The sequence below is a fragment of the Bicyclus anynana genome, chromosome 13 (assembly GCF_947172395.1).
Source record: "Bicyclus anynana chromosome 13, ilBicAnyn1.1, whole genome shotgun sequence".
Taxonomy (NCBI): Eukaryota; Metazoa; Arthropoda; class Insecta; order Lepidoptera; family Nymphalidae; genus Bicyclus; species Bicyclus anynana.
Window position 1 is genome coordinate 10,815,521 of NC_069095.1, and position 22,069 is coordinate 10,837,589.

Consider the following 22,069-nt stretch of genomic DNA (forward strand, 5'->3'; position numbering starts at 1 on the left):
TCGGAGAAGCATTGCTGCGAAGTTATTCAATATTATCTACTGAAATAGGTTGATTTGTATGTATTCCCAAGAGCGTTACCTAATTTATAATAATACCGGACGACTTCGTCCGCCCTTAGACTTCTTTAATCCAGCCCTTTCAGTAGTATCGCTGTAAAAATGGAGTAACTTCTCCCGTTTTCCCAACATTTCCCTTGACTGCTCTGCTCCTATTGATCGTAGCGTGTTGAAAAACATACTATAACCTACCCAGGATTATGAAGAATATATGTACCAAGTTTTATTAAAATCTGTCGAGTAGTTTTTGTTTCTATAACGAACATCGAGACAGATAGACAAAAATTTTACTGATTGCATTTTTGGCATCAGTATCGATCACTAATCACCCCCTGATAGTTATTTTGGAAATATATTTCATGTACAGAATTTACCTCTTTACAGATTTATTATAAGTAGGTCTGATAGCCTAAATAATATGCTTCCTTATGTTTTTCTTTATTCCATATTGTTAACAATCAATTATTGCACATTAGCTATCTTATATTATATCTTCTCAACTCATATATAGGTAAGCGAATAAAAATGCTGTTTGTCGCCTATGGCTTTCTTGCGATTGGTTATTAGCATAACATTCAAGGCTTCACTGGGTCCGCTAGTCTTTTTACAGGGATAGGCCATAAGACAATATAACAGACAGTCTATTTCATTCATTTCATCAAAATAGTATGAGAACATTTTATGGTAGTCTTGGGTAAGTTTTTATTTCCATTATTGGTAGGTGGAACTAAACTGAGAATTTAATAATTATATTTAATAATTACGTGACTTTGATTAATTTTAGTTTAAGATTCTATATAGTTTCATCTTTCAGGGCCGTTTTCGCACATGGTCACGTTGTTTGTCGTCGTGTTCCACACAACCTCAATAGCTCCACGAAAAAAGGGTCGGACTCCTACCAAGAGATCATAGGTTCGATCCCGATGGACTATTGCTGTATAGTCCTAACAGTTTTCAGACTAATTGGAAGGGAACAAGAATACTCGGCATATTTAAAACATATGGCATATATTCTTAAAAATAATGAATATATCCTGTTAATAAATGTAATTGTGTCGGATATCGGTCCGGACTATGCAAATCGGATAGTCAGTTGTTTTTTGCAAATCGTTTAGTATGCTAATGCGGCTCACAGACGCTCAGTTTTAACTGTACAGTTTTATCTAATCGAAATTTCAATCAAAATCATTAGAAAAACTGTGCAGTTTTTAGTTTCAGTTCACGGATGTTTAAACTGAAAAGTTCGACTACAGATAAAACTAAAGTGCCTGTAGCCATGTCAAAATGAATGACAGATCCGATCGATAACTTGATCACGATAGCAAATGTCATTCCCATACATCTTTTTAGTTTTCGAAGCGTTAGCGTTTTTAGAAAGAAAATCGACGTTCCACATGGCTACAGGCCCAAGTCTGTACACCGCTTAGACGTCCATTTATATCTACAGACATTTAGCGTGCTAGACACGTGCCTTGACAGACAAAATAATATTCTTCTATACAGTGTTTATTAACGTATTTATATCTACAAGCTGTCAAAGTCTGCGCGGCCGCGTTACGATAGATATAAATACGTCAATACACTGTATAGAAGAGTATTATTTTGTCTGTCACGCTAAATGTCTGTAGATGTAAACAGACCTTTAAACATGTTATTACGTAATTGAAAGTAACGCAACATACCATACTTTTACCATCACTACTTTCAAGATATGGTTTACCTATTTTTATTAACTTTAGGTACAATTTGAAGCGCTTCGTATTTGATAAAGTTTAACATTTTCTTACAATTTTACATCTAACTATACATATATAAAGAGATATAAACTTCTATAGAGTAGAAAATTAATGGATCACAACTCATCAGATTGTTTCTTAAAAGATTAATGTAAATACAACAATTTACTCTGTATAAATTTAATAACTAATGCCAGTCACACACGGTCAAGTATACCTGCCCACAAGTCTGCTTCTTTAGTGATGGGTAATGAAAAAATGGCTGGCGTAAAAATCTAAACCTACGTAAAAATATATAGGAAATATAAAACACATAATCACGTGAAATAAGAAAAATCTAACGACGCTCCCACACCATCAACCATGATAGACAAGAGATCTGAAATAATTGCCTTTGTGTCGGTGTTTTGGTCAATAATCAAAAAAGGTTTGGCAGATGACAATACACGATAGAATAACAGATTATAAGTAGGTTGAATGGTCACAGTAGATGCAATACTGTTAGCAAAGCTCATGGCAAATGTGCCACATTTTGTGGTACATCATCATCACTGACGGTGTAGATTTATTGTAGACGACGAGGACATCATGACATAGTCAATGAATATAAGTCAAGAAAGAATAAACCAGGTATAGGTGATCACTATATCGACAAAAGTTAGAGCTGTTTCGATACATGAAGCTCCACAACTACGCTTCAAGTTGACCAGCGTAGGTAGGGCATATCTTGGACAACTCTTAAGCATTGTTTGCATGCATGTTCGGCATTGCTCTGTTAAAGATGATGGTGATGAAGTGGCAAATGCTCGTGAGGAGAGACTTACATCTGCCTCCAACACGTTCTAAAGACCACGAACGCTCTGTCAAGAGCGCAGCGACAAAGAATGATAATGGCGTTTTTACTTAATTTCAATTCTTGCTCTATCATTTATTAAATACTAGAAAAATAATCCATCTATACTAATATTATAAAGAGGTAAAGTTTGTAAGTTTGTAAGTTTGTCACATTTTTTAAATGGGGTAATCTTCGGAACTACTGGTCCGATTTTAAAAATTCTTTCACCAGTAGAATGCTACATTATCGGGGAGTGCTATAGGCTATATTTTATATTGGTATCATATATATTAGCCGAGTTATTACAGTTTTTGTCATACAGGTCGGACTGAAAATCCTCTTAAACAGGCTTATTCGCATGCGCTGCCTTAACTATTGTGTAAAATTGAAATTAATGTATGGAGACTTTATGTATCTTTAAAAGTTCTACAAAAAAGTCTGCGACACCATATATCTATCTTCTATATATTAGCAGATATAGTACCTTTTGTGTTTTAAAAATTTTTAATTTTATATACTTAGGTTTACGTCATTATTTATACAACTAAACTTTAATCCTTATTAAAATAAATTATTTAATAATTACAAGGATATTATGGAGATAAGATTTGCCCTTTACAGTATGTTAATTACTTAAATAGTTTCGGAGATAATACAAAATTTCTAAAAGACGCAGAAATTCCGCTATATGACGCCCGGCGCTTTCATTTACGTAGTTATCGTTCCCGTGTGAATATGGGGATCAAACATAGCCCATGACACTCGCAAATAACGTAGCTTTCTATTGGTAAAACAATTTTCCAAATCGGTCCAGTAGATCCAGAGATTACCTCCTACAACCACACGAACCTTACCTCTTTACATTATTAGCATAGAAGTCTCTATTTCTCTTGGTCATACCACCACTCTCGAAGGACTGGACCGATTTTGCTAAGGGTAGGAGTAAGATAGAGAAGTTACAGGGTAGGGTAGGGTACGGGTAGGGAAGCGTAGGGGTAGTGTAGGGGTAGGGTAGATTTAAGACCGGGTAGGGGTAGAGGTAGGGTAGAGGTACGGGTAGGATAGGGAAGTGGTAGGGTAGGGGTAGGATAGGCGTGAGATAGGGGTATGGGTGGGATAGGGGTAGGAAAGGGATAGGGTACGGGGAGGGTAAGGGTAGGATGGGGGTAGGGTGTAGGTAAGGTAGGGGTAGGGTAGGAGTAGGTTTGGGGTAGGGTAGGGGTAGGGTGGGGGTAGGGGTAGGGTGGGGGTAGGGGTAGGGCAGGGTAGGGGTAGTAGTAAAGTTGACATCGAAATTTACGCGGACGAAGTCGCGGGCGTCCGCTAGTACTTTATAAATTCGATAGTAAGTCTGTCTATCTGCTACCTAACGGCTAAACCACTGAACTGATTTCGATGAAATGTGCTATAGAGATAAAAGTTCACCTTGGAGCAGAACATGGGCATTTTTTTTATCCCGGAAAATTCCACGATACCCTACTACTACTTACTACTATAAAACCCGGCAGTAGCACTTCCCTGAATGAGCTTTGACAGAAATGCTTCTACTGCTAAGATATTCTAACTATGACTAAACTTGTTCTTTGGGTTTGCAAACACTTTACATTCAGCGGTTAAGGGCAATGTCTTGACAACATCTTAAAGGCATACCTACCAACAAGTTTCCAAAATCCAATTAAGTGGGTAACTACCTACCTACCTATCTTGGAACACGTCTAGAAAACTATTCGTTCATAAACTTTATGAGCCTGGCCATTTTTCATACATTGCTGGGCCCATATTTGATGAATGAACCCGTCACAATTATCTAAATTAGTGTAATTTATGAAAAACATAAATATGTTTTTCTTTATTTTAATTATTATCAGCTTTAGTCTGGTTTATTTAATTTCAGTTTGATTGACAGCTGCATAATCAAGATATGAACGTGTAGGTTACACATTTCAAAAAATATTAGCAACTGAATTCTAATGATTTTTGGTGATTTTTTTTTGCAACGCGCTGGGCCCAAAAAGGTCAGTCATCTTTCGTAATTCATTTGCATTAAATTTATACAGAGGAACTGTTAAGTCCTAAAAATCCGATAATTTACACTGATAATATACAATTTAAATTCGTTTAAAAAATTAAATAATTTTGTAAAACTATCATTTAAAATTCAGCTTGATAAGTAAATATAGAATTGTATCACGTGTGTTTAAATTATTTGTCGTGAACAACTAATTAACGAAAGAGTAAAGTAAAAAGCAAAATAAACCTTTTGACAGATATGTCGTCATGAGTCAAAGAATCATTGGATCAAAGAGTAGTGACAGCCTACTTTATCAATAGAGGACTATTCATAAAAGCTGTTTCGGCTGTGAATACATTCCATTTCAACATTTTCTAGCTAACGTCACAGCATAACTCTTCCAATATTTTAGCTAATTCGAGCTCTGCCTATTAACTAGCTTTGGTTCCACAATTCGTCCAGTTATTTGGAACGGAATCACCTCTTAAATCAGGGAAACCATAAACTATTCTCTCAGCGGAGTTTTTGTACGTTGCCTTTTGCAATAAAACACAAGATTCAGACAAATTTTAAAGGGTTAACTGAAACTGTTATTATGCGGGCAACAGACTTTCCGTTTTAACTGAGCAGTTTTATCTGTACCTACACTTTTATCCAATCGAAATTTCAATAAAAATCATCAGAAAAAACTGTAACTTTTAAAATGGCATCTTGTAGAGTTGAATTTTTTTTAGGAATACTTTTAATGTTTTCTTATTTATTATTGAGTTTAAAAATAAATTTCCTATCATTCCCTAGTTTTAAATTACGTTTATTTAAACATTTGTTGAAATAACCGCAGAAGTATTTTGCAGTTTTACGGTAAGACGATTATTAGGAGCTTTATACCTAAATATTGGGTATTTTGGCAAGTTTCGATTATAGGCTTTTTAGTATAAATACCAATGTGAATTTAAATTTGTGTATTGATTTATAATATTAGGTTAGTCATTGCAAAATAAATTGAGAGATTTGCTAAATAGGAATTTCGTTTTCAATATTTTTCATGGCGGATATAGGCTTCTTTAGATTATAGTTAGAGCTAATAAACAATTAGATAACCGACCTATACGATATTCTATCACTGTTTAAATAAATGTGAATTGGATTATAGTATATATTTTTTAAATCTGTATTTTTACATACAAAGACAACATTTGTTGGCCCAACTGTACTTTAATCTGTCCTTAATTAGTTGGCCACGACTGTACTCGTATATCTACAGTGAATTTATAATAATAGAGATAAAAATTTATTAAAAATTAACTAGATAAGTAAATATTGGAAAATATTTTGGACTTTCACTGAGAAACTAATAACACAAGTTAAAAAGTTTTTAAACTTTAATGAAATCATGTAGATTCGAAAGCTTCATCATGCAATTCCAAAATACACTATACCCGTAAGACATTATCAATTAATATAATAAAAATCGTTTATAAAATAGACAATACATTAGAAATAGATCTGTCACAGTAAACAAGATTAGCTCTAAAAGGAGGTAACTTCTACATTTTAATATTTATACATTTATACTAATACAATTTAGGTAACTACTTATTTGATACACGAATATATTTAACTTCGATTTATCTACATATCTATATTCTATGTAAACATGTTTTTATTAATAATATTTATTTAATCATTAAATACACTATAATATCACTAGTACGATACACTTAAACGTGGTACCTAATAATTGTCGAAACGGTTGAATTGTTTTGTCGTTGAGTAAAATATAAGAGGACAAAAAGTTTTCACTTGAATCAAATAACAGTTGAATGTACATGTAGTAAAGAAGTATGAAATCATACGCTGTCTTCTGTTACCTGCGAGTCAACCAGACACGGTGCAGTGCCGGACTACAGAAGTGTTAAACTCCCAACGGTCGTGCAAGACGCGGTATCACAATTAGAACTATTCGCGTACGAACACGAATTCGTTGTAGTGGTTCCAACGGTTCTCCTCCGAGTCCACACCTGGCTTCAGCTCTGCAGCGCCGCCCGCCGTGCCGCTGCCACAACTGGCCGTCAGCTTGAACCCTTGCTCTTGCAGCATATCAAACGCCTGCTCGATAAACGAGTGCTTCAAGAAGAACCGGGACGTGTACCTATCCGCCAGCCCGTGGTCCGGATCTCGGGACTCGTTCAACGTCTCGCCAAACACGTCCCGACACAGCGTGACTTTCCCGCACACCAGAATCCGGGACAACTTGCGGAACTTAACGTCCGCGAGGCCGTCCCGCCCGAACGCGAAGCTCCCGCGGTAGCCGACGGTGATGCAGCCCTTCTCGCGGTTCGGCGGCTTGGGGTCGGCGTCCCGGACCGCGATCTCCAAGCCGACGAGCCTGTAGTGCTTGGCCTCGCGCGCGAGCCGCTTGTGCTCGCGGAAGCACTCCGGCAGCACGAGGCCGCCGTCGCGGAGGTAGTCGAGCACGTATCTGAAGAGCACGCCGTCGCGGTCGAAGAATATGCGTCCGCGGGCGTCGCGCGGATGCTCCGAGTCGTGTACGGCGGCGGCGGGCAGCGAGTCCGGCTCGCGCAACAGCGTGTCGCGCGTGGTGGCGTAGTGCACGCCGCCGACGTTCAGCTCCAGGACCTCGGGCGGCGCGTCCGCCATGGCTGGAGAGCGAGGGCGCAGTGCCGCGGCTGCGCGCCCCGAGCGCTAGGGTTGCCCCACTAGGGCTGTCGCACGTCCTACTAATATTATAAACGCGAAAGTTTGTATGGATGTTTGTTACTCTTTAACGCCGCTACTACAGAACCGAATTAGCTGAAATTTGGTATTGAGATATATTATAGCCTGGATTAAGACATAGGCTACTTTTTATCCTAGAAAAATCCATGGTTCCCAAGGGATTTGTGAAAAACTAAATACCACGCGAACGAAGTCGTGGACGTCCGCTAGTACTTTATAAAAACTCTACGTTATTTCTTGTAATTGTACATCGTACTCAATGAAATAAATACAAATTAATAGTACCTATAGAGATACACTCTACCTTGGAGAAAATTTTAGGCTACTTTTTACCCACGAAACGGAGCCCTACGGAAAAATCCACGGACGCGCAGGATCTAAAAAAAAAAACAGAATTTCTCGCAGACAGTTTGATATAAGAATTACTTACTACTTACAGACTTAACATAAAGATGCTGTGCCAATTAAGATTGTACCATAGTTCACATCAGAAAAACAGGTCTTTAAAATAAAATAATAAATAATTATTACCTGCTATATTATGAAACAACATACTTCTTCATTATATATACTCGGATATAACAACTAAACGTACACATATACTCGTATATAACAATTAAACGTACTTTATTCCCAGTAAACTGAAAAGTGGCAACCCTACATGTGACCCACTTTCCCGATCCGCGAGTCCGCCCGCCCCCGCGCCCGCCCATCGATAACACGCCGGGTTACTGACTTGGACGTAATCATTTCCTACCCCTTCGTGCCGAACTCTCGTGGGCGCCTTCAAGGTCGACTATTATCAGCTAACAGATGTTTTATTATTCCCGAAAACTTTGCAAACTTGGCACTGTTTGACGGTCACCATAAAACTAAGAATTACTTCGGATTTTCCTACAGGTATACAGGTTCCTCGGGAGTATTTCCCATAACTCTATGGTTATATTCTTTAAGGAAAATTAATTCAAAATGTCTAAGGAACATGTGTTCTAAAATGAATAGTTTCGAAGTAAAAATTATTTCTTTTGTAAATAGATGACCTAGCCAAACTTACTTATTCATTAATCATAATCATGAAGTAGCTTACTAGTGCAGTGCGGAGTGCCAATTGCAAAATCTCGTCGATAGCGACAGTCTTACCACTATGATTATGTAGGTATTTTAAAATTCAAGGATAGATAAAGTGAGTTACATGGATAGTTGGAATTATTTGAATTACTTTGTATGAAAACAAAAAGTTCTTTTTTTATTTAAAAAAATAATTATGTAGTTCGGCCCCTATAAGTGGACTTATCAACACCTTGAACTTATGGGAAATACTTCGCAACACCCTGTATATATTAAAGCCAAGCTCGATGTGGAATGTTTATCAACAAACAAATTCAAAATAATGGTATAAATAATAATACTAAATTAATGTCAATTTTCATTTTTACTTTGAGAAAAAATTAGATAATGTTGTTTTTTTTACTAAAGTTTATTTCAAATTAATAATAAAGATTAATAATTCCTTTATTGATAAACATTCTTATAGTTTTTCAGGCTACAACATTTTATTTGAAATTTTAATTTGTAAAACACGCATATTTTTTTAATTTCTTTCGTAATTAACGTTCGAACGATAATGAGCGTCGAGTTTTAATTTCAGCAAAAATTCCAGCGTTGAATTAAAAATTAATTAACTTCCTCCAACAGACCAACTTTGTACGCATTTCGGTTGTGATTTTTGTTTAGCATAAAAATTTTACTCTGACGAGATGATAGGCTATCTCTCAAAAGGTTGCTTCATTTACATAGTGGGGTAGAATGCGAAAGCCTTTTGCGTTGGAATTTTTAAATTTTTTTTCAAAGCACACCCAAAAGCCACTGTGGCTTCAATCAGAATATTAAGCCGATTTTGACACGTCTGTTTTATAGGAACCGAGGGCGAGGGGCCTTTTATTGCAAGCTTGGGGAGTGAAATTTTCAATTTCATGTCCAAAGGACGCGAGTGAATTGACACGAAACCCGGCTTTTTCATGCAAATACGAGTAAGATAATGAAACAAAAACATATTTCAACATTCTATATTCAGATAAACGAAATACTGCTATAGGTAATATAAATAACATCAGCTGTTTAATAATAATTAATATCACAACGGGAACTTAGCCACATTAAGAATCTACTTAATCTAGTTAACCAAAAACGCATAGTTATTCCGATTGTGATGAAACTTTGGTTGAATTGTTAACGAATTGATACTATCGTTTTACATTAGCGATTACAGCGAGCTATAAATATTTAGATTTCGTAACTGAAAGACTGTTTAACAGTATTGCACAATTATAATTTAGTTTTTTCTAATTACTTAATAGTAATAGTTTGATGACAATATTACTCATGACGATTTATCTGTTAATAATAATAATTAAATAAAATGGTTAAGATTAGATAATCTATATATATAAAAGAAAGTCGTGTTAGTTACTCCACTTATAACTCAAGAACGGCTGAACTGATTTAGCTGAAAATTGGCAGGGAGGTAGTTTAGAGCCAGGAGAAGGACATAGGATACTTTTCACTTTTTTTTTTATACTTTTTTTTACGGGTAGGGTAGGGGTAGGGTAGGAGTAGGGTAGGGGTAGGGTAGGGGTAGGATAGAGGTAGTTGAAAGTTTACATCGAGTTTCACGCGGACGAAGTCGCGGACGTCCGCTAGTAATGTATAAATGGCGATGTGCTTTGCTAAGCCTGAATTACGTAATTTATTTTTGTTTACAAACAAACAAAATATGAGATACATAGTTGTCATGTCATCCTAATCTTGTGTCTTTTCTTCCATCTTAAAATTCTAGATGTCATTTCTTTATGGCGATTTTACTTTAATTTACGTCAAATGAAATAGGTTTTAGATATAAATTTCGTTTACAAAATGTCTGTGTTCTTCAGTTTTAGAAGTACAAACCTAATCTTATTGCCATCTAATCGTAAATTCGCTAATAGTTTGCTCGGCTAGACATTTATAGCGATAAAAATCGTGTTTTTTTTTCAGAACACCCAAACACCATATACTCATTGGGATGTGATAACATCTTCTATAATACTGAGAGTATTTTAAAATTTCCGTTTTCATTAATTCTAATTTTATAATTAATAATAAATAATAACCGTAATCACATTACATTAGGACTCGAACAAAACTGACTACATTTTAAATATGAGAATAATACTCACTGAAAACTAATTGTCGCGTCTAATATCGAAATTGCTGAAGGTATATTCGGAGATTTCTTTGTCGTTCTTGAAGTTGGCCTTGTCTATTTGACTACTCGGACTGCCAGTCGTCTTCAGCCAGTTCATCCTGATTGAAATAAATAAAAATTTAAAAATACAACAGTGCCGACATCGAATAAAATCGATATAATTCATATTGGAATCTCTACTAATGTTGTATAGTTGAAGTATTATTTGGTTGAACGCGCTAATTTCAGAGACTACCTACTGGTTGGAATAGAATAAGTATGTTTGGGGCACATAGTTCGAAGAAGCGATGGATTTGGGGCACATAGTTCGACGAACCGATGGATTTGGGGTCCCAAGATGCTGGAATGGCGACTCCGCACTAAAAAGCGCAGTGTTGGTCGACCACCAGGTGGACTAACGACGTCAAGCGAGTCACAGGGATTCGCTGGATGCAGGCGGCTCAGGATCGTGATGTTTGGAAGTCCCTTCAAAATGCCCATGTCCTGCAGTGGACGTCCATCGGCTGATATGATGATGATGATCTTCATCCCGGAAAGGCTACTTTTTATCTCGGAAAAATCCGTGGTTCCCGAGAGATTTGTGAAAAACTAATTTCTACGCGGACGAAGTTGCGGGCGTCAACCAGTTTGCAATAAAATACAAATAAAACTTTCAAGACTGCTATGAATATTTGAATAGATGCCATCAGCTGAAAACTAGCTGCATCGCACAAGCAAGTCGGATCATTTAGAAGTTTTAACGAGCGACGTAAAACATGCATTCTTTAAGCGAATTAGGTTACGACTTGCGATGAGGACTCGGCCCACAGTTCCCATTAGCCTTGAGATAGACGTGAGGCGTAATGTCCTCCATTAAGGCTGTTTCATTATGAAAGTGGGCTGTTCGGCGAGGGTGTCAAGGGGATTCCTTTTTCTATTACATTTAGGTGCGGGGACGAACAAATTCTTAGCGAAGATTCAATTTTTGCACGAGTATGATTTGGATTTTAACTGCTCAAGGAATTGCCGTTTAAAATAAGCAATCTACTAACTAATTTTCATGATATTTTTTTTTATGTGGGTTTTATTATTGTTAGATACATTATTCGCACTGTAGTTAGCTGGTAGTTTGGTGGTTCTGTTTTAACCGTAATCGACGTAAAAAAGTAGAGTAATATAAGGGAGTGTCTATCTGTGGATATACTGTCAGTGGCATTGTAACTTTAAAATAATTGTAGTGATGCGGTTTTTTGTTTGAAAGAAAATATGACCCTTGCCTTCGATTCTGAGGGCGTCGGTTTGAATCCGGTCCTGCGCATGCTCCTCAAACTTTTCAATTATGTTAAGAAATTAAATATCACTGAAACAAACGGTGAAAGAAAAATCATCGTAAAACCTGAGAATTTTCTTAATTATCAACGTGTGTGAATTCTGCCAACCGGTATTGGGCAGAATGGTGGACTATTGGCCTAACCCCTCTCTTTTCTGTGAGAAGACTCGTGTTCAACAGTGAGCCGAATATGGGTTGATAACGAGAGGTGACACGTTGAGGTGCAAGTATTATACAAGATTTAGATATGCCCTTATGAATTATATTTTTGGATTGGCCATCACACTTTTGAAAAGCTCTTACACTAATTGTAAACAATCAATCAAGAAGGTCATCTGATCGAAATGCTTGCAGCCCATAAAACAAACGGAACACTAAAGGATGCCTGACCGGTGTATCGATCCCATACAAGCACAAACTGTAGATACTTGTAAGTAAAACCATGGATATAACACTGCTTGAAAGTGTGCGTTAGTTTTAAATTAGGTTGTCTTGGTTTCACTTTCCAATTTAGGAGTTTATACTTTCTGTAGTAAAAGGTCTACTCTGTTGGCAGGTTTCGATCGTTTCTAGTTACCAAAAAGGAGGATGGCGAAAGTGGGAGTCACACTCAGAAGTGTCGTACACTCTTACATTTGTATTAATTAAAACTATTATTTTATAAGATGCTTGTAAATTAAATATTGAGATTTTACAGAACGGGAATCAAGATTACTTCTATACATAGTAAAATTGTTCTACTTGTTGCTTGAGACCGAAACGCCTTGTCGTATTTACAAAGCAATCACGCAGTTGTATGTCAGCGGCGGTGTTTTTCAGTATAAAATTCACATTTATTCGTATGCATAGATAGCGTACCTTCTAATTTTAAGGTATATCTCTTTTCTCCCTGCTTTTTAAGATTGGTTACCATTTGCTTTTTTCTTAGTTTAATCAAGATTACCAACTATTAATGGGTTTGCATTATGTACGCTACTTCTATCTGCTAGTCCCAAAATACATGCAACCTCGCCATTCTCCTTTCCCACCAAGCTATAGGTTCCTATAGCATATAGCAGTTCAAACATTTATACCATCATAACCATCAGTTTTACACAAATCACCGGAAACCATAGATTTTCGGGACAAAGAGTAGCCAAAGTGTTAATCTAGAGTATTATTTAGTTTCATTTTAAATTTTATCCAAATCGGTTCAGTGGATGCAGCGTTGAAGAGTAACAAACATTCATACAAACTTTCACGTTTTTAATGCTAGCGGACCCGGTCCCTTTGACTTATGTGCACTTCTTCCCTATACCTTCCCTACCCTACCCCTTAAAAACTGAAGAATGCTCCATACAAACTTCCACTCCCTATTTTAGGGAAGTGGAAGGTTAGAAAGAGACAAAAAGTAGCCTATGTCACTCTCCACCTTTTCAACTATCTCCACTTAAAAAATCACGTCAATTTGGTTCCCGTTTTGCCGTGAAAGACGGACAAACAAACAGATAGACAGACACACACACTTTCACATTTATAATATTAAGTATGAATTTACTAATTTGATCCTACTAATCCATACTGATTACTAGGATCAAATGAATTCGGTGGTTTACGTTTCTTAGCATGCGTGATAGACAATACATGATCCAGGTCACAGTCTTCAGTTTCAAGTGAAGCATTGCTGCCCCAATATCCTTAACAGCGCCATAATTGCTTACGTTATGACCACTAAAGTCTTGCGGACTTTCATCATCATCAAAGTTCCGTGTAACAGCTGTCTAGAATTATCTTCGCAATACGACTGGTCGTTAACGTTTATTTTAATATGGCAATTCTCTTATCCACAGTATCGTTTTGTAGAATGGGGAATGAAATCTTACTTTCTTTAAGAACGATCTCTCTGACCCAGTTGGTAATGGTTTCAACGAGAGGTTCTAGATTCGATTCGCAACGTTTAGGATTTTACATTTTCAAAATGGTCTCAGCTCCGGTTTGGTGGTGGCATTGGTCGTGGCTAGAGCCAAAGACGTACTTTCACAGAATACATAATAGTATCGTCTACTCATAATAGCAATTAGATAATTATTTACAAACGTAATCACTAGCTGCTGGCATATTCTCTATTTTGGTCATTATTAACAACCTATAAATATAAACAATAAATAAATTGACATAAAGTCATCTACACACTGTATGATATCCACCAGTAAGCACCGAATGACATTTGTTACATAGAATCTTAATTTCGTATGTCAACTAGCATACGTCAAAGGTAGTGAATAAGCTTGCTGGCCTATTCACTAATTTGGTCTTTATTAACAACCTATGATAAACATCAAATCAACTGAGAAATGTCATCTACCTACTGTATGATATACACGAAGGGTTGTCAGTAGACACCGGATAACATTGGTTACATATAATCTCAATTTCATTTATATCAACCAACATACGTCAATGTTAGTTAATAGCCTGGTCATCTAGTCCACTAATTTTGAAAATTCCACTGATTTACAAAACCCTTTTAAAATATCTTTAGAAAATAAAAGAAAAATACGAACATTTCTTATAAAGTGAAAAAAAACTTTTATTTTGGAAATGGGTCAACCTTAAGATATTTCTTGTATTCCACAGAAAAGCATAGATTGTGCCTCTAGGGTAATAAAGAGTACGAATTAACCCGACAGCAAAGTATTTTCAATAGCCATTTATGTATGGAAGCCAGTCTGAATAGGTTCAGCATTGCTGCATTCATTCCAGCTCCTCATTAGAGAAAAGCGGATGCGCGCGAATAGATTTGAAATGTATGACCTACTGACTAAGCACCTGAGAGAGCCAGACATACCATTTAATTAAGGCCGAAAGGGTAATGCCCCTCGACCAATACAACGTTGGCCCAGGGAACCCAGGTATTCCCCAGTATTTTATACGGGTATATCTGGGTTTCCAGTTCATCATCATCATTATCAACCCATATTCGCCTGCTGAGCTCGAGTCTCCTCTCAGAATGAGAGGGGTTAGGCCAATAGTCCACCACGCTGGCCCAATGCGGATTGGCAGATTTCAGTAGGCCAGGGCATGAGAGGGGCATTCTCTTTTAAGCTATGCTCCTACCATAAGTAAGTTCGGTACTACCATAAGTAAGCCAAGTAAGGAGTTAAGATCGTGGTGGCTTTGTATGGTATAGTCGGATGCAATCTTTTTGACGTTTCCAAACATTGGCAGGACAGTGCATTTCATAGTTGTAAATCCTGATGACTTATTATATTATTTTGGAGGATGTTTCCACTTTGTACGTATATTGCATACCCTAGTTAAAACCTTTGTGCACGCCATTGGGTAGGAGCATGGGGCTGACAAACATACAGCCCTAATAAAATGAAGCAAGTCTGGCTATCGCAATTTCTCGGTCTTTGCAACTCGCTCGGAATCGTTATTGCTACTTTGTATACGCGACCTAAAATCATTTCACAATTTCGCTTCTGTTCGCTCAAAAATCATTTCGCAATTCTGTTCCATTCAAAAATTCAGATACAGCATATTTTATAAGCGTAAAAATGTTATTCCAGTCACTCGTATGATGAGTGAGGTTTAATCCTCTAAAAGTAAAGGTTAATTCCCACTTTACTCAAATAATAAATAAATTTACTCAATACTCAAAAGCTAAATGGGTATCAACCCATTTAGCCTTTGAGTAGGTACTCTTGTATCATCATAATCATGAACGACTTATATTCGTCTCATTGTTGAGCACGAGTCTCCTCTCATTAAAAGAGGGGTTAGGCCTTAGCACAGCACGCTGGCCAAATGCGTTTCGTTCGTTTTCGTTGTTTTCGTTGTGTTGTGTTTGCTCCAGCTTTTCAGTTGTGTGCATTTTAAGAAATTGATTATCACATGTCTCAAACAGTGAAGGCAAAACAAAGTCTGCCAATCGGTATTTGGCCAGCGTAGTGGACTAAGGCCTAACTTGTATACACATAATGTATTGTACCCAGATTTTGGAATTGAAGGCTCATAACCCAACCAACTATTTATTTTATGAAATTGAAACCTAATAACGTTTTGATTGGTTTAATGTGGCACTGTAATAGAAAGCCAAATTATCACATAACTTGGCTTTCTATTACAGTAACTTCTTTGCCAGTGGGATGGTGGGATCGTAAATTAAACATAGTTTTAGGATACAAATATGTACTTACCTTGTTGACTATAATACTATGACATGTCGTTTAAACTGTACAGTGGAATTGTTCAATTAAATAGTCCGTGTGTAGGCAAAACTGAGAACTGTACTGTAGTTAATACTGTAGTTAGTCTAATAATTTTGAATAGAATTTCGATTAGATTAAACTGTACAGCGAAAACTTAAAGTCTGTAATCTGCATTAGTTACCTACAACAATAATTCAGAATGAATGTTTTATATCCTTCGAAGGAAATTAGTCTTAATGTATTTCCCGAAAATTGGTCTTGTGAACTTTAACCATTTATGACGAAATTACAATCGATCAGAAATCCTAACGAGCTTTACCCATCCCAAAAGCAATTAGAACGAAATGTCTAGAACACGTTCTGATTGTTAACTATAAAATAGATTTGTTACGAAACTTTCGCTATCGAAATTTTCCATCAATAATTCGTGGCGGTTTGGATAATATTGAATTTTAGGACTGGAAGATAGATGAAAGATCATTTGGAAAATTAAATAGATAGGTATGCACTATATTGAAACTTGTCTGCCAAACTATATATAGCTTGGCAACTTCGTTCGTAACACTCCCGATGGTCCGCGCGAGCCGGAGGGGCGTGTACCGATGAATGAAAAAACCACGACTGATGGACCTCACTTGCCCGCACGCACGATTTCACACACGCGCAATCTTTCCCCCCGTCGCCCGCATATCATGGGAGTGTCATCAACGAACTAGCCAGACTATAAGTACGTACATTGTACATATTACCTATTGTAGTTTGTCTTACAAAAATTAAAAAGTTTATTAATTGTGTGTGACCTACACAAATTGTTCAAAATATTTTAGAATTTAATTCAATTTAATTGTTCAAAATAATAACACGCACATGGCACAGAGACCATTACTATGAGTACTAGAAAGCTGTAAATTAGCGTGAGTATAGAGGGAACAAAAACCACAACAATAACAATTTTTTTGTTAACAATGTGAACAAAAACATATAAGTAATTAAAATTTTGATATATTTTTTTTTGAGTTATTACCTCCCCCTTACTGTAAAGCGTGGATAAAAATTTGCCTCGTTTATTTTATTGTATCCTTGGGTAGATCTTTATATAATATCAGGGGTCTTGTACTAACTTTTTTGATTTAGGGATTTGGATCCATTTGTAAAATATTATTATTTGTTATATTGCTATAGTATTTAGAAATGACATTTATTTCAAAAATGTGCTGCACATTATATCCTCTCTTAAGTTGGCCCACACTTTGGCCAGTATATTGGTCAATACATTGCCCAATGTTCTTCATGTTGGTGAACATTGTGCTTGTTGCAAAACACCAACACTACAAGAGCATGAGCACTACAAATATATTGACAAACATACTGGCCAATGAACTAGCCACTGTTGGTCAACATAAGAATGGGTAATTACACTATTGTAGTGCCTAATACCTCAACTGGTTGGGTATGTCAAGACCAAAACCCAAATATTAGAAGCATCACCCAAATATTGGCACAACATAATAAAAGCTAATAGCCGAGCATTAAGCTGCATGAGAGCAGTGATAGCCCAGTGGATAGTTACCTCTGCCTCAGACTCCGGAGGGTGTGGGTTCGACTCCAGTCCGGGGCATGCGTCTCCAACTTTTCAGTTATGTGCATTTTAAGAAATTAAATATAACTTATCTCAAATAGTGAAGGAAAACATTGTGAGGAAACCTGCATACCAGAGAATTTCTTAATTCTCTGCGTGTGTGAAGTCTGCCAATCTGCATTGGGCTAGCGTGGTGGACTATTGACCTAACACCTCTCATTCTGAGAGGAGACTCAAGCTCAGCAGTGAGCCGAATATGGGTTGATAACGACGAAGCTGGATGAACCAAGCAAATTTTGGATCATTATGTGCTGATTTTCATTTTCAGACACCTAGATCCAATGTAAACAACTTACATAGTTTCCACTTTGTCAGATGGTCCCTGCATCTGTCCCTCCACTGTGCCTTTAGATGTGTTCCGGCACCATCCTTTAAGGGCCAGCTTTTCTGCTTGATCTTTGGTGTACTGAAAAACAATGGGCTTATATATTCAGTTTTGGGTACAAAAGTTAGCCTTATGCTGTGGTGCAACGAATGCTCTTGGGTAGATCAAAGTTATAGCGCAAATTGTGATCATAGACTCACCCGTCCTTGATTTTTGCTAATACATGTGAGCTTGTCACCAGGATCACAGAATAACCCTGTAATACTAGCTAACATTGTATCAGTGCACGCAGTACTTTCATGAAGTTCATAATGAACAATTATTAATTTACCTGTTTACTGTTCTTGTTAAAAATTGAGTAGCTTAGAGGATATGGGAAGGATGGAAGTAACATCCCCCCCCCACAGCCCCAGCTCCATCCTCCCACTTATCGAGGATAAGGAATCCATAACCCAACCCGATTATATTATTTATTTGATCTATCATTGATAAAAACTAACTATAAAACTTACCTACAAACCATATTACTATGGACTTTAATCAAAAAGACGGAAGTCTTCAATCAAACTCTAGAACTCTAGGGGCATATCTATATACGATAAAACCGTCTAACACTACTTAAAAATAATTCTTGTTCCAATGCATACCTTCCGGAAAAATACTCCTTGCACCCGGCCAAATACTTCAAAGTCAACACTTCTGAGCGCCATGGGTACAGTTGTAGCCGCGCTGAAGCTGCTTAGTCTTAAACAACTGGTGACTGTTGTTATAATTAACAAGGAATTCATTAAAATAGATTTATAATTTAAATTTAGACTTGAAATTATATCGTCGAACACAACATTATTTTGAATTTTTGCAAGTGGATTTTTCACAGTTGACATTGACAGTTGACACAGAGTTATAGCATTTACAAAGAGAAGTCCGTTGGCCACAAAATAGAAATGGTGGAGGTTTTTGTAAGAGTATGGTTAGATTTTCAGGTATGTGACACTAAATTGTATTTATTTCTTTATTAAAACCATACTTTATTAATTACTGCTATATTTTATTATTCATTTCATCAGGAAGTTACAAGTTGTGCGGCTTGAAGCTAACGTTTGAAATGCACCGACTACTGTTTGACAAACTGTCATGTGTCACTATTTCACCAATTGTCATTTCAACATCGACCGAGTAGTGGGGCAATAAATTTTTAAAAATAAATATTGCAATATTCAAGTTTGCAATTATCTCTCTAGTAGATTATTTCATATCGGAATAGCGTACCGCAGTAAATTACAATGGCTTTTTATTGCTGCGGCAGGTATGTTGACATTTTTGTTATTATGTAATGTTATCTTTGGGTTTTTATAGTGTTTCAGTGTAGACTGGTTTCCAGATTAGGAAATACCTCGCTGTTGGGCAATTTGGCAAAGTTTCGCACCGCGTTGGGAAGTGCGACGTATGCTCAAGCTGCGGCAGTTCCTAAGATAACGTTTAAAAAATTTGAACCACCAAAAGAGGAACATCATGATATTCGAAACGAACGTCTGAACAGGCCCTTGTCGCCCCATCTCACTATCTACAAGTTCCAGATTACTAGTGTTCTGTCCATCACGCACAGAACTGCAGGTATATGTTTAATTTTGTTAAATTTAAATTCTATCACAAGACTTGACTTGAGGGTTGCTACTAGATTTTAGGGTTACCAGCTTTTTATATTAAACTCATTTTAGGTCACAGAATATAGTTTTTATTTCAATAAGTATACTTCTCTAAATTATATTTTGATTTTTTATTTTTAAATTAAGCCTACATATTGCTCAAAATCACAAGAAAATCCATGTAGTAGTTTTGAGAATCAGGGGTTTTACTATTCATTGAGAATTGAGATTAATGTGATAGGCATTGACAGGAACATTTATTTGATGGTCTACAATGAGATAACTCTAAAAAACTGTACACACATTTTTCATAAAAAATATTTGGTAGTTGTTATATTGTTAAAAAAAATTCATCAAAGATTCTGTTTGGCTTTACATCTTAGTCATACCCAATTGAGGCTTTCCTCATTTGGGGTCATTAACATTAAAATTTTCCTAATTCTCAATATCATTAGTCAAATAGCATGTTGATTAATTACATAGTTTTGATATTTACTTGTTGAACTAGTTTGTAACAATATAATTTTGTTTTAGGAATAATTTTAACTGGATACGCAACAGCTCTCGGCCTAGGAGCTCTTGTACTGCCCCATGACATCTCCCATTATGTTACTATGATCGAAGGATTAAATCTGTCTCCGGCAACCATCTTTTTAGCGAAAGCCTTAATTGCGGCTCCTTTTGGCTATCATTTTGCGAATGGTATTAGACATCTGTATTGGGACACCGCTAAAGGTTTAACGATCAAAGAGGTTTATTCAACAGGCTATGCTATGTTAGGAGCGGCTGTAGCAATCACTCTGTTCCTGGCCGCATTATAATTATGAAAGGACAGTAGGATTAATAGAAATTTGTTGACTTTTTGGTATTATTATTTATTTTCAATTTAAGCGATGTAATAAATTTTATTAAATACACATAATTCGATTTGTTTTATTGGTGAGGTTATTTTTTACAGTCTCTTTCTTAATGATTAAATAATGTGTTATTATGTAAATAAGTTACATAAAACATTAGAATAAATTAAAATAAATTAGGAAACTCCACAATTATGCAGAACATTGTGGATATTCTTGAATTTTTCAAAGTCTGTTTTCTCTGTAGTTGCAAGTCCTTTGGCATTATTCTGAAACAAAGAAGTACATAATTAGGTATTAATATCTTGGTTTCTTATGTAATGCAGCTATATTTTAAAATATTATATGTCTTTGTGTTTTTGTCTGTTTTATTATGGCTATGTAAAAACCATAGAACCATTTTTACACACATTCACTGTGTTCTATATAGCTTTATATGGAAGCACTATATAAAATTTAAAGCCCTAAATTGTGCCATGCTGACAATTTAACTTCACTTTTTTTTGTAAATCAAGGCATTACCAACTGTGCCAGAAAAGTAATACATGTCGGAAACAGGTTGACATCAGAAATAGATATTAAGAGCATAACACAGTTATTGAATGGGAACCTAATCAAAATCTAATCAATTCCCACTAAGAATGTTACTTACCAATAAACCTCAAACCAAACCTCTAGTGGCAGAGAATAAACTTGAGTAAAGTCCCAGACTTGTGAATGTTGTATGTAGGGTTAAAGACGTCTTTTAAAACTAATTCACCCCTTCTCCCCTCAAGTTTCTTCCCGCCTATCCCAAAATAATCCATGAAGGATTATCCAACAAAAGGTGTGGATCGAACTCCACGACAAGAATGAGCGAGTCACCTATAACGTCAGTATTCGGCCTCCCACTACTCCCCACCTAACTCATGGAACACTTCGTACTATCTAGGCTCTAATAACTCACTCGCGTCGACACATACATTCTTCTTCTAACTTAAAGAATTTACTTACATTGAAAATAACATTGTTATTCTTGAGGAACTCCCCATAAATATTGAACAGGTCACTTCTGTCGCCAAGTAACTCCGCCAAGCTCAGTGGTGTATGAGCTATGGACACGTCGGAGAGGAAGTCCTTGGCCGACAGCCAAGTCCTTGTCGGCGCTAACGCTATGTTGCATGTGGCGAAGTTGGCAACACTGTCGCGGCCGCCGGCCTCCCGGTTCAGGCAAAGCAGCTCATACTGAGATGCGTCGAAGTTTGATAAATCGGCACCTGAAATGAACTTTACTATACTAAATATCTTAACTATATCTAATTGTTCTTAATCAAAATTATTTACATTAATTCAAGAACAAGTTAATTATAATTATTATTAGGTGTGAAATGACTAGTGATTTATACCTTCATTTTTAATTTATTTGTTGGTAAACAGTTCTCATCAAGAAAGGTTGTAGTATAGTTAAATATTTTTTTTTGTTTCATGAAATATCGTGC

At 36.4% G+C, this 22,069-nt stretch overlaps 4 protein-coding genes across 6 annotated transcripts in view; 1 reads left to right on the forward strand and 3 right to left on the reverse strand.

Annotated features, from left to right (window-relative positions):
* Positions 1–5,680: 5,680 nt before the first annotated feature.
* Positions 5,681–7,396, reverse strand: LOC112050409 (BTB/POZ domain-containing protein KCTD12). Its single transcript, XM_024088673.2, has one exon. The coding sequence runs from the start codon at positions 7,298–7,300 to the stop codon at positions 6,599–6,601; it is 702 nt and encodes a 233-aa protein (XP_023944441.1). The 5' UTR covers positions 7,301–7,396; the 3' UTR covers positions 5,681–6,598.
* Positions 7,397–7,674: 278 nt separating this feature from the next.
* Positions 7,675–18,983, reverse strand: LOC112050412 (acylphosphatase-2). Of its 3 annotated transcripts, none has more exons than XM_052884929.1 (4): positions 18,736–18,983; positions 18,060–18,169; positions 10,594–10,720; positions 7,675–7,755 (listed from the first exon to the last, which is right to left on the reverse strand). In XM_052884929.1, exons 1-3 carry the CDS (start codon positions 18,970–18,972, stop codon positions 10,600–10,602), a joined length of 468 nt encoding a protein of 155 aa, XP_052740889.1. In that variant the 5' UTR covers positions 18,973–18,983; the 3' UTR covers positions 7,675–7,755; positions 10,594–10,599. The 3 variants fall into 3 exon arrangements, with proteins under 3 accessions (XP_052740889.1, XP_052740888.1, XP_023944445.2); XM_052884928.1 differs by lacking the exon at positions 7,675–7,755 and adding an exon at positions 9,431–10,462; XM_024088677.2 differs by lacking the exon at positions 7,675–7,755 and having other exon boundaries at positions 9,431–10,720.
* A 250-nt stretch (positions 18,984–19,233) lies between these two features.
* LOC112050411 (succinate dehydrogenase cytochrome b560 subunit, mitochondrial) lies at positions 19,234–20,656 on the forward strand. Its single transcript, XM_024088676.2, has 3 exons — positions 19,234–19,394; positions 19,470–19,702; positions 20,269–20,656. Exons 1-3 carry the CDS (start codon positions 19,372–19,374, stop codon positions 20,553–20,555), a joined length of 543 nt encoding a protein of 180 aa, XP_023944444.1. The 5' UTR covers positions 19,234–19,371; the 3' UTR covers positions 20,556–20,656.
* The window catches only part of LOC112050410 (transferrin), a 39,025-nt gene continuing 37,540 nt past the window's right edge, over positions 20,585–22,069 (reverse strand). Inside the window, exons 13-14 of the mRNA XM_052884927.1 lie at positions 21,585–21,847; positions 20,585–20,860 (exon numbers count right to left, since the gene is read on the reverse strand). Coding sequence (XP_052740887.1) covers positions 20,768–20,860; positions 21,585–21,847 — 356 coding nt within the window. The 3' untranslated portion in view covers positions 20,585–20,767. The remainder of the gene's footprint in view (positions 20,861–21,584; positions 21,848–22,069) is intronic.